Source organism: Micromys minutus (assembly GCF_963924665.1).
Source record: "Micromys minutus genome assembly, chromosome: 8".
Classification (NCBI taxonomy): Eukaryota; Metazoa; Chordata; class Mammalia; order Rodentia; family Muridae; genus Micromys; species Micromys minutus.
This window is the reverse complement of record NC_137977.1, coordinates 47,366,736-47,380,021: the sequence shown is the minus strand read 5'-3', so window position 1 is coordinate 47,380,021 and position 13,286 is coordinate 47,366,736. Positions and strand designations below refer to the sequence as shown.

At 46.2% G+C, this 13,286-nt stretch overlaps 1 protein-coding gene across 1 annotated transcript in view; it reads right to left on the bottom strand.

Moving 5' to 3' along the window:
• The window catches only part of SH3TC2 (SH3 domain and tetratricopeptide repeats 2), a 58,588-nt gene extending 45,973 nt beyond the window's left edge, over window positions 1-12,615 (bottom strand). Inside the window, exons 1-3 of the mRNA XM_080919985.1 lie at window positions 12,549-12,615; window positions 6,580-6,678; window positions 639-766 (exon numbers count right to left, since the gene is read on the bottom strand). Coding sequence (XP_080776111.1) covers window positions 639-766; window positions 6,580-6,678; window positions 12,549-12,600 — 279 coding nt within the window. The 5' untranslated portion in view covers window positions 12,601-12,615. The remainder of the gene's footprint in view (window positions 1-638; window positions 767-6,579; window positions 6,679-12,548) is intronic.
• Between the last annotated feature and the right edge of the window lie 671 nt (window positions 12,616-13,286).

Sequence of the window (13,286 nt, the reverse complement as noted above, 5' to 3'; positions counted from 1 at the left end):
CTCTCTCCAGGTGTAGCCTTGCTTTCTCCTAAAAACAGCCAGTCACATTGCTACGTGACAGCCACAGCACCTTCCTCCTTTGTACTTGTACCAGATTAAGAAGACTATGAAAATAACAAGACATGTTATGTAAAGCAATGCTTTTATTCCCCACCATTAACAGCAACAAATTCTCTCCATTTCTGACTCGCAATCTTTGTTAATACAAAATATAGTTTGATGGTTAAGCTTATTATCCATGTACTATAAGCAAACATGTTGGATTTATAGCATTGTTCCTCTCATCCCAATATTTATAGTTATGGTTTTTTTCATTGGCAATGTTGTTTTTTTAAAAACCTGTTCTCAGAGCTGGAGACATGACTCAGAGGTTAAGGAGACTGACTGCTCTTTCAGAAGACCTGGGCTCAATTCCCAGCACCCACATGGCAGTTCACACCTTCTGTAACTCCAAGATTGACACTCTTTTACCAAGACACATAAAATAAAAATAAATTCTTTAAAAACATGTGCTCAGATCTGAGAAAAAGGGGAAAATGGGCAGTTGTTCGTGGGTATGGAGATTGAGTTTGATGTAATAGTGGATAGAATGTTGCTGTTAGGGACCTGATATCCAAGAGCCAGCCATCCCAGCTCACCTTAAACAACACATGGACTTCGTGGGCTTCATTCTCCAGGGCCCAGAGCCGCCTCCGTGCAGCTTCCTGTAAAGCTGCGTTGACGCACCTCCTGGAGCGACTCTTCACACAGAATGAGAGCACCAGGTCTGAAAGAGAACAGAGATGCAAGGCTGTATGCACAGTAAAGAGACACAAAAACTCAGGGCAGGGATTTGGTGGGATGTTTCCCCCAAGAGCCCTGATTGGTATCCTCCAATGACAATAGATCACAGCAGGCTAAAGGAGCCTTCCGTCTCCCTTTCAAGTGTGTCCCCAGGGACAGGGAAAGACACTGAAATCCAGCAGGACTCAGGAGAGGTGCACAGTGGTTCTTTCTGTGTGGGTGCTAATGTAGAACCGGCCAGGACAGACACTGATTGCAGTGGATAATGCACAAACATTCGGAATGAAAAACACTTTATCAAAACTTACGGGGATACATTTACACAACAAATTAATAATAGATAATAAACATTGCCTTATGAGTTGTGCGGCAGTTTGAATAAGAATGATCCCCATAGATTAATGTGTTGGAATGCTTGGCCCATAGGAAGTGGCATTATTGGAGGTGTGGCCTTGTTGGAGGAAGTGTGTCACTGTGGGGGCAGGCTTTGAGGTCTCCTATGCTCAAGCCCAGTGTGGCACACAGTCACTTCTGCTGCCTGCAGATCTAATTGTCAGCTCTTTCTCCAGCACCAGGTCTGCTGCATGTTGCCACGATAATAAAGGGCTAAACTTCTGAATTGTAAGCCAGCCCCAATTAAGTGTTTTCCTTTATAAGAGTTGCCGTGGTCATGGGGTCTCTTCCCAGCAGTAGAAACTCAAAGTTTCTACATACATATTCTTGGCATGTTTCTCCTGCTCCATTACTAATGTTTCCCATGACAGCCAAGGAAGATGTTAATAGCCCATCTTTAAGTTCTTCAGAGTGCATGTTCTTTTAACAAACACTCCTTGCAGCCTCCTGAGAGTCTGCTTAGATGTGTGTGCACCACCAAGAATACAGTTAGCTCCTGCTCCCACAGCTGATGCTACAGATGAAACTGGCCTGCCCAGTATTCCTTTCCATGGAGTTAAGAACTATGGATGCAATAGGAAAGAGAAAGGGTGATATCCAGTTGCATGTGTGTTTGGAGGAGTCCGAAAAAGAGAGACCACACCAGATATTCCTTTGATGCGGTAATTGTCCTTTCAGAAATAGCTTCTTCAGATGTTAAGTACCCTTTTGTTGGTAATAAGCCAACACAAGAAACAGACACAGTGGGCTGGATTCACAGAAACCTCTCTTCCCATCAACATGTCTGAAGCCAGGTTATAGAAATGGCTCCTATCCCACAGGTGCAGTCTACAAGACAGCCTGGATTCCACCCTATGAAAGGCCCATCTTCAACATAAACGTGCTGAAAGTGCTGTCCGTGCAGCTCAGCTCTACGAAAGCTCAAGGTACCTGCATCAAGTTAAGAGGCTTCTTCTTTCATTCTGATCCTCTCTGGCCTGTGTTCCCTCCAGCCCACCCAACCCCTTCACATCTGGCAAGTCTTCCCAGCCTCCCTCTGGCAGCCCTATCTTATGCCAGCCTTCAGGCTGAGTGACGGTGTAAGAAAGAAGCCAAGGGAGGAGCCCCAGCACCCCAGGTTCAGGGCTTAGCTCTACCCCTCAGTAACTGCGCTACCCAGAGCAGGTCTCTGTATGCTTGATAGCCCTGTTAGAAAAAGGGCTTTGACCTGGGCTCATAGAGCCTCACAGAGACTAAACCGAGAGTCAGGGAACCTGTGTGGGACTCACCTAGGCCCTCTGCACACATACAATGTTTGTGTAGCTTGATCTTCTTGTGAGTCTCCTAAAAGTGGGAGACTGTCTCTGACTCTGTCGCCTGCCCTGGGGACCCTTTTCCTCCCAATGGGCTCCCTTGTCCAGTCTTGATGTGATGGGAGGTGCCTCATTACTGCAACTTGATGTGCCATATTTGTTTGATATCCCTGGGAGACCTGCCCTTCTCTGAAGGGAAATAGAGGAGTAGATCTGAGTGTGGGGGAGGTGGGAGGTGAGGTGCTGGAAGAAGATGGGGGAGGGGAAACTGCAGTTGGGGTGCACTATATGAACGAGGAACTTTTTTAAAGGAAATAAAAAGGGTTTTGATAGAACCTATTACACAGCTTGAAAGGGTTCTTTTAAATGAGCTATGCATATATCTCTTAGTTCCTGGCCCATATTCTCATCCACCCCCACCCCTACTATCCCAGAAATGATGGCTTACCAATGTCTTTACCTGATAATACTATTAATCTTGACAGTAGTTCGTACTATAGCTTCTGTTCTGCCGAACTCCATCTTTCTACTGCCTTCCAAAACCTGATACAAACCTCTTAGGATCTCTTACAAAAGCATTGCTGCCTACTTCTGGTACCCTGGGTGTGACCTCCCTTGTGGTATATGAACCCATGTATACAGAATGGAGAAAACCTGATTCTGAATAAGCAGTCTTTGAGATCTTAGTTGATATTAAGAGCAGAAAGAACCTCTGTGCATGCGGGACCCTGTAGAACCGCAAATCACCACATGGGGCAGTAAGTCCAGTTCACTCCAGTGCAGAGGGAAGCAGTTTGTGTCCTATTTTAATCTTCCTGGAAGCCAGCCAGTAATCAGAATAATGAACTGATTCTGAGTGAGGTCGTCCAGCATACAGCAAGGTTGGCAGCTAGCACCAAGTCTCCTACTTCCACACTGTGACCTTCCTGCAAGCTCAGCCCGCAGATTGGGTTTCACCTTGCGCTACCGTGTTCATCAGATCCCGAGCACTAAGAAGGCAAAGTGCTGACTTCGTTGCCATTCTAGAACAGCAGATGGCAGTTCAAGGAGCTTTCTGGGATGGCCCAAGCTTCCAGATGTCAAGCAGGTGACCCAAGAGCGAGATTTTTTTTCTCATTATTGCTAAGATGGCTTGTTATGCCTGATCACCTGAGCTCGATCCCTGAGAAACACATAGTCAAGAGAACCAATTCCCACATTCTGGTGTGCATGCCAACACACGTACAAAAATACACAGACACACAGGTAAATGTAATACATTTTTAAAAATAATACACACACACACACATACATATATAATTTTGACACCATTTTAATAAGGATTAGAAAGAACCTGGTTTGATAATTATACAATATCTATTAACACTGTCTGTATCCTTAAAGATACCCCAAATGGAATTCTTTCACAAACTTGTGTCCCAAGGAAAGAGTCATTTTTGGAAGAGTCTGTCTGGATCATGATGGTTACAAACAGGGACAAGTTTGATGGCATTCTTGGTCATCAACTTGACTATACCCAGAGTTAACAAAAACCCAAGCAGCTGGATACACCTGTGAGGAATTTTTCTTAACTAAATCATCAGAAGTTGGAAGAACCACCTTGAATCTAGATCTTTTGTGGTAAGAAAATCCACCTTAAATCTCCAAAGGACATGGGAGAAGGAAGCTTTAGCTCCTGTCTGCTTGCCTCAATCTCACTAGCAACCCCACTCCTTCACTGGCATTAGAGTCTACTTCTTTAGGACTCCAGCTTACACTGCAGACCGGCTGAGACGTCCAGCCTCAAGGACCAAACAGCTACTGAATTATTGGACTTTATGGTGGTAGACAGCCATTGTTGGACTAGCTGGACCACAGCTCCTTTATATATAAACCCCCTTTATATAGTCTGTCAGTTCTGCTCCTCTAGAGAACCCTGACTAAAAGAAAACAGTTCAAGCCTCTTCTTGTACCACACATTAAGTCTGTAACACTCAAATCACCTTCCTTCCTAAGACTCTGCTTCCCATCTGATAGGTAGTGATTTGGGTGCCGCCATACAGAGGAGACTGTGTAAGAAGAGGACCATGTCAGGCCTCCTGACACAGGATCTCAAAATGGGCTCACTAAGCCCAGTGTGGTGGTGCATGCCAGCACTAGGAAGGCAGAAGCAGATGGATTCTATGTGAGTTCAAGGCTAGCCTAATCTAAGCTATGTACCAAGTTCCAGAACAATCAGAGTTAGAGAAAGAAAGAAAGAAAGAAAGAAAGAAAAAAGGAAGGAAGGAAGGAAGGAAGGAAGGAAGAAAGGAAGGGAAAGTGGTCCTGTGGTGGTTTGAATAGGTTTGGCCCCCGTAGACTCGTGTGTTTGAATGCTTGACCCACAGGGAGTGACACTATTAGGAGGTTTGGCCTTGTTGTGTCACTATGGTGTAGATAGTCCTGAAGCTGTTAGTATTTTAATCTTAATTCCACTTCCCCAAGAAGGGTTGCCTAGTCACATGACTCCAACTGAACCTTCCCATTGTAATTAGAAAAATAAAGGAAAGCCAGTGATTGGGTGGGGTGGGGAAAGTAGAGAGGGTGGAGAGGTTGGAGGAGGTCAGAGGAGGTCAGACGATGGAGGGGGAAGATCGTGGCAACATGGAACCACCTAAACCCAGGTGGGATTGATTGGTGTTAAAAAGCTATGAACATTAAGGATTTACAGGTCTAATATCTCATATAGAAAGGCAGTTTGTATCTTTGTCTATTTGATGCAATTTTGTTGTGTGGAGGGTTTGTGGATTGAGAGATGAATATATAAACCTGTATAAAAAGCTATTGGGCTGTAGAGTTGTGTTTGTGGGATTTTGGAGTACAAAAACACTCCGGGACAGAGGCAGAGAACAGGCAGTGGTAAACCACCAAGGAAGGAAAGAGAGTTGTGCAGACAGGGTTGGTCCGTTGTGGCAGCTCAGACCCAGTGCCAGAGGTGCGCATGGCTCTGTATTAGGGTCAGGCCTGAGGAGTAAGACCTTAGGGCTGGAAAAGATACAATCCAATTTTAATTTTTTAATATTTACTTCAACACTTTGGGGTTAGGATTTGAGGTCCTATGCTCAAGGTCAGCCCAACATGGAAGAGACCCTTCTATTGGTTGCCTGCGGGAGCCAGTTTCCTGCTGCTGCCTTGGGATCAAGATTTAGAACTCTTGACTCTTCCAGCACCAAGTCTACCTGCATGGTGCCATGATGATAATAGATTGAACCTCTGAACCTGTAGGCCATCCCTAATTAAGTCTTGTCCTTTATAAGAGTTGCTTAGGTCATGATGTCCCTTCATAGCATGGAAATCCTAGCTGAGATCCCTACTTCCTAGACAGCTACACTTCTGTCTGTCCTCTGGTTTCTGCTCTAAGGTTTGTCTCAGTCACAGCATTTTCTAGTGAGAATTCTCTTTGTGAGTTTTCCTGAAGTCTCAGAAAAGAGGACTTTATGAGATATACATTACATGGATATTTTCCATAATATATATTTCCAAATCTTTTCTAAAATATTTTGCTTCTAGAATATTCACTCAGATGCCTTCTACACAGCCAATCTCATTCATTCTATATACTCAGGTCTCAATCTCATTCTATACTTTTCATTTACTTAAGAAATATCTACTCAGAACCTAGAATATGTAAAAGAATGTGACAAGCATTATATAGTATATAAACAAGTCCTCTGCACATCCATTTCTCAATCTGTGTCTCTGTCACACATTTTCTGGACACCAACTGCATACAAACAACTGTTTAACGTACAGTATTGAGTGTGCAGTTTATTTTAAATTTAACTCTGTCCCCTATCACCTTAAAAATGCAATCAATGATATGTTTCTCTAATCCAGAAATTATACATGGGGTTCCTGACCTATGACAGATTCTAAAGAGCTTTGAGTAAGAGACTGGAAAGTTTGTGAGTATGCTAATATAATAAACACACACACACACACACACACACACACACACACACACAAATGCACTTGGACATAATAAGAGACAAGGGCAAGGGGGGAAGAATCTGCAGATGAGGAAGTTCTTGAACTACTCTGCATGGAAGGTGTTTTGTTTTTTTAATTGCATTTATCTTTGAGATTTAGGTACCTTGGGTCATATTCTGTAGTAGGAAACATTTTCCCTTGTTTTTGAGTGAGGCTGTGTCCTCAGTCAATCCAGGTGGATCCTTGGAAGGACCTTCTTTACCTGAAGAAAATAAACCGAAAGATCGTTAGTAAGAGTATACACAAGTCGGAAGTACAGATTTCAAGTTCCTACCAAGTGTCAGGGGTTTTCCCAGGACTAAGGCCCTAAAAGAATTACTATCCCCATCTCCTTATAGCTACTCTGTAGTCGGCTGTTATCAAAGAACTGTCATGTATGCTATCTCAATCCTGCAGCAGCCAGGGTGTGCCCACTTCATTAAATGTCCCCACCCACAGGTCAAACTAAGTCTCAAGGCTTGGTGCACTGGAGATGCTCCAGGTATGTGGGGGTCTACACACATCACATGGCTCTAACTGCAGCAAGGTTTGAGAGGACTGGAATGGAATGAGCAAGAATGATACCATTAGAGAGATGGCTGAGAAACAGTTGTAACATCTGTCCCATGCTATCCTTGTATCTGCCCACAAAATAGGGTCCTGTCTGAGAGTCTCTATCTTCCCAGCTCCTAAAATAGTTACCGGGTTTGTAGCTATAGAAGTAGAATGAAGGGTGTGGTCTGTCGCTATTCAAGAGTGCTTTCCTAACACAAACAGGCTCTGGGCTCCATCACAGCACCACAGCTACCACCACCAAAACAACAGAAGACTGATGGCTGATGGGATAGCTCAGTGGGTAAAGGCCATCAAGCCTTACTCAACTAACCCTCCAAACTTCAATTCCTAGGACAGATTTTAACACCTGTAAATTGTCCTCTTACCTCTACACACACTCTCTCTCTCACACACACACATACACACACACATACACACACTCACATATAAACACCTACACACACTAGGTGTAAATAAATATTAAAATGGAGCTGCACATTGGGACACAGGACAGGGACTGGGGTGAGAGGAGTGGTATTTTGTTTGTTTAGGGTAGAAAAGAGAGCAGAGCTTGCACCTAAGAAGCATGAGGACGTCCACAGAAACAGTAGAGACATGTACCCGTTGGTTTACAGACAAAGGTGTGTCCAGCCACCACCCCTGTGTCATGTACAGTCCAGGGTAGATTTTGGTGCTTTAGTGCCCTGTGAATCATGCTCTCAGCTTGGAGACCACCAAATAATGTACAGTCCATCACAGGTCTTCACACAGTGTGGACCAGAGAACCCAAAGAGTTAGATAACCCTGCAAGGCTGGCCTCTTTCATGGTATTCTCCAAATACAAAGGAGCTTGAGTCTTTAGCACACTAATTTTGGTCACTGGACTTTGTTCTCTCAGGACAAAATTTCTCAAGAACGGAACCACTGGACCAGAACTATTAAAGCATAACCCACTCCTGGGGGAAAAGGTCAGTGTTCTTGTTTCTACCAGTATTTCTGGGTCAATTATTTACTCCCACAGCTGTCTGTGAAATGTAGGTCAGAGGTGTGCGGGTACATCAGTCTTGCCATCTGGACCTGTGGTTTAGTGGCACAGCCCAAGCAACTTGACAAGACTCAATCAGTCACAATCACCCCGGCTAACACCAAAGGGTGATCCTCATACTGCTCCGAAAGGCTTGGTTTCTCTCCACTGTTAGCTACTCCATGCTGAAAGCTAAGCAGCTTAGCAGGAAATCTGGCAGTAATGAGTTAGAGTCAAGCAAGAATCAGAAGTAACTAAAGCAGGCACTCACTGGAAACCATAAGGCACGAGAAAGCACAAATCACACCTCCCCATGGACTGACTAAATGACATTAGACAGGGCATTTGCCTTATCCACTTCTGAGGTCTTGCATGTCTCCGGTTACAAAAGAGAAGGGGGTTGCTCAAATGAGAGCTTCTGAACCCTGGTTCTTATTTAAGTCATACATCCATACATGTGTGTCTACATATGCATGCATGCTTGTAACTCCTGTTTCAGGGTAGTGATGAGCTTTGCGTGCTTGAGGTGGAAGCCATCCTGCACACGCTGGAAAGGTGGGTGGCCAGGCTTGGTAGGGACAGGAGAGGTGAACTCTGTGTGGCGAGTGTATGCGAGCCTCTCGGAGCACTGGAACACTCTTGGCAGTGGAAATGTTTCCTCTGCTGTAGAAAGGACCCAGCAGAAGAAACAGAAGACTCAAGGAGGACAGCTGGAAGGCTGTTAAAGACTCGGGGAGTGAGTGGGAGGGTGGATTGTAATGTTGGCGACGCAACTCAGCAGAAGAGAACAGAGTCAATGATGCTGTGTCAGGAAGTAAGAAAAACAGAAGGCATCCTGACCTGCCAAGTCCTGGAGATAAACACGAGGGAGAAACAATCGCCACGGAAAACAAACGCTGGGAAACTTAGGCCCGGAAATGAGTGCTGATCTTACCAAGGTCACACTGCAAGTTGTCAGAAGAGTCAGAGCTCACCCAGACCATTGGGGACAGACTTTGTTATTTCTACTACAGTAGCTGACCTGGGAACCTAAGGTCAAAGGTTTCTGGTGAGAAAAGCCTCTCAATGCAGAAACTTGCTGGAAATGAAGCCCTTCCCCTTTCTCTTCTTATGGCTTCTCTGCTCCTACTGCCACCCCCAAATGTAAAGAAGAAAATCAGCCCCAAAGGGGCATATTCTTTATTACTTTGCCCCCATTTTTCCCCCTTTGGCCCAGCAAACACACCCACACCATCAGCAGCTTTTGTGAGGTAAGCTCGTATATCCTTGCTGAGACAAGAGAAAGCAAACAGACTTTGACTATAGTTGTATCCATCCATGTGGATGTGGCTCAGAACGTCATATAGAGAGATGATGAGCAAGCAAGGTGCATAACAGAAGCATCGTGTTTATGTTTATAAAATAGCAAACTGCTTTTATCTTTGCAATGACTGAGTATTCGTGTACAGGGAGTAAAAGGCAAAGAAAGAGAGGGGGGAGGAAGAGAGAGAGAGAGAGAGAGAGAGAGAGAGAGAGAGAGAGAAAGAAAGAAAGAAAGAAAGAAAAAAAGAAAAGCACAGATTTCACAAACGTGATTGATTAATTTTGCTGAGTGAGATGTGAGAGTCGGATCGGAGAGAGCCATCCGGGGAACCCCAATTGTGGATCCAGATTTTTATTTACTCAAAAGGTGAAAGACTTCCTGGTGGCACAAAATAGAAGCGCGTCAGAGTGGATGGGGCTTTTTATTCCAACCCTCTGTAGCATCGCCACAGTCAAAGGCCACTCCGTTTCTTTATGTTCAGAGTGATGCCTTGTCTATTAATGTAAATATTCCCCTTCTCCAGTAACTATATCAATGAGCCAGTCATACTGGAAAGCCTGAAGAGAGGGTAATGTCTACACACATCTCCCCTGCATCTTCTATATAAGAATTTCTGTCAAATCTCTTTGAAGAGGCATTGGAGAAAAAGGACAGTAGCGGGGACTTGTTGGTGAGTAGCAAGGGCAAGAAACACAAAGCAGAAGAGTCATAAATACTGGCAGCTAGCCAGGACCTGCTCACTCGTTCTCTCCCCCCCGTCCCCCTCCCACTACCCCCCTCTCCACGTGCTCCTGGAAATTTTCTGCAGAAAGTGAGAAGGGTGACCACCACTGCTCACTGAGGCATCCCGAGACAGCTTCCACTACCAGGTCATCCCATGACAGACCTGGGCGGCTATCCAGGGCCCCACATTACCTCAAACCTTATCCCCTGCCTCCCCACATGCACAAGGATGCATGGTTTGCTCCTTACTGTTAACTCTCACCTAAACAGACACAGTAGTGAAAGCAGCCAAAGAAGCTAGGACATAGACCTCTCTCCAGTAGAGAGTAAAGTATTAGAAGCAAGGTATAGCCCATGTTAGCTAACAGCTGTCCATCACAGAACGTCATGTGCACGAGACTCACTGTCCCCAAGGTTCCTGTGATGGTCACCACCACTTAACGCCGGCACACTGTCAGATAAGTGCTAGTCGAAGGGCCGAGAGGCTTGCCTAAGGTCAATTGTTTCAGAGAAGCGGTCCAGACTTTGAGACATTTCCCTAGGATATACCGGGAGGCTGGGATGAAAATATTTACACCATCTGGCCTCAGATGCATCTCTAGCGACTTCCCTCAGGAAAAGCCTGGTGGGTGGAGAACAGTTCAGAAAGAACAACATGGAAAGTCTGACAGAGTAAATCATAAGCCGGCTTCTGATGAAACGGTGAACCCAGGGGCTCAGCAGTGCCGGTGTGAACAAAAAGCAAAACAGAATAAAGTTATTGGATGACAATGTCATGGAACTTCGGGGACACCTTTCATATCGCTTCCTAGCTCTGCACCACAGAACTCGGTCCCAAACGGGACTCGAACTCAAAACAGCAGCAGAGCTCGGCCCATTGAAGCTGGAGTTAGGCATCAGGGACAAAGCCAGCCGGGGAGCACCTCCACCAGCAGCTAACAGGTCAGGCTTCATAGATGACCACATGGAATCCTGAGAATGTGCTATGCTAGGGCCTAGAACTATCATTAACAAGGTCTGATAGCTACTACGCATGATGAATTAACCATGTGCTGGGTTGTTTTCTATGTTGAAAGTGTAAACCTGAACCCACCAAAATCTCACATGACATGTCATAAAATTCATGGGTGAGGAAGCTGAAACAGGGGCATTAAAGAAGTTACTCAGGATGCATAAAAGAGCCAAGCTCAAACTCAGACCTTTAGGCCTGGAAGCCAGCAGTGGTGCCTGGAGGTAAAAGGGGGTAGACCTGCACCCCAGGTCCCTGACTTCCAGACCCAGGATCCCAAGTAGCCCTCACTATGTCTGTTCCCACAGGGTAACAAAGACAACAGGATTTGGGGGAAAGGTTTGAAAAGTCTATAAACCTAGAAATTTGGAGAGACAAACTATGTCATGCCTTTTGTGATGACTGGAGTTGGTCTGCTTAGTTTTGGTTGGGTCCTTGGTGTCCCTTATCTAAGAAGTCCTTGTTGGGGTGGTGTCAAAATGAGTAGGCCAGGACTTCTAGCTTGCTTCAGGTTCACTTTAGAAATGAGAGAGAGAGAGAGAGAGAGAGAGAGAGAAAGAAGGGGGAGGAAGGGAGGGAAAGAGAGAGGGAGGAAGAACTCCCAAGTTTTTTTTGATGAGCCCAAGTCACAAGACCACAGAGGAAAGCAATCAGTCAAAAGAAATGCCCTTAGCGAGCTAGGGGAACCTCCTGGTAGCGCCTCAGGAAGACACATGACCCTAATAAAGGTGCAGAAGGGTGTCTGTCTCCCAAGAAAGTTTTTCCCCAGCCCAGCGCTTTTCCCCTATAGCCACCACTCCTCCGTATGAAAAGCTGCAGGAGCTTTCAACAATATGTCCAATGGTCCTGGTTCACTGTGCCCAGCGGTCTGTGTTTTAAAGCTGACCACATCCCAGGAAAGCCCTCAGTCTCCGGCAAACCAGGAAGGTTGATCGCCCCGTGTCCAGATTGCTGGACATCTTCTTAGGACAATTTTCCATGACCTCAACTCAACAGGCTAAACGCCACCACAACAGGTAGGAGGGAGGAACCCGCCCGTGTTTCCTCCGCGACAGAAACCCTGATGAAAATAGCGCTGAGTGACCCCTGGCCAAATTGATGACCGTCGTGGGCTACAGAGGAACTCACTGCAGAGCCTTCTTCCTGTCCCAGGGAATCTTGGGAAGAAAGGAAGGAAGGGCTTAGTCACACACTAGGAGTGGCTGCCAAGAGCAGCCCTCACTCCCTGTCCACAAAGCACAGCCCCAGCACGCAGCTTGCTTCTTGGAGGAAAGTAGATGTTCCACAGACTTCATTGCCTTTTTTGTGCCCAGAAAGGGAAACGACAAAATAGAGAGGAAACAGAAGTAGCCAGAAGGTACAGCCATCTCCCAATCTTTGGAAGGACAGTTTTTCCAAAGTACCAGTTAATTCCCCGAGCTTTCCCTGGACCTAGCACTCTTGCCTAAACCCTAGGCCAGATCCCCTCAGGAAACTCACCTGGGCCCCAGGGTAGACTCCGCTCCCCAGGGATACAGAAGCAGCCACCCATGTGTGCACCATCCTCCTTGGTCCAAGGCCCCTGGGAACGCCAGTCAGGAGAACCTTGGGAGCCTCCCATCGGTGGCGTCCCTCCTCCCGCCTCCTCCCTGGCACACGAGGGGGGACCGAGGCTGTTCAATGCACAATGCAGCCTTTGATATCCGGCCTGCAGTGGGGAGGCCAGGGAGGGTGGGAGGGGCCACTCAGCCTGCAGGCCAGATAGTCCTTGCACTGTCAGGCCTTGGCCTGGGGAGCAGCTCCTCCCTGCCTTTCTACAGATTGCTTCATGCCTATCAGGCTGTGGCACATTCCTCTCATTCTAGGATCCAGATACAGTCTAGTTCTTGTGAGGGTGGCCCGAGCAGAGGAGGGCAGAGAGCATCCCACGAATCAAGGGTGTTTGTTGTTCTTGCTCTCTCTTAGATGAACTTGGCCCACAAACACCCTTGACAGCTCTTAGAAAGCCTCTCTGAAAATGCTTCCTTGGATGTTTGGTAAAGCCAGACCTGTATGTAACTGAGCATCTGCAGTATCACCAAGCCAGTGATGGCTGGTGAACTCTGTGGAGCCCACGAGCCCCCAGTTGTGGACCACCACCCCCCCCAAAAAAAATTTCTGATGGGAGAGAATCCAGGAAATCACCTAGTGTTACCAAAGACTTGATGGCTGTAGGACCGGACTGTGCAAAACATTTAA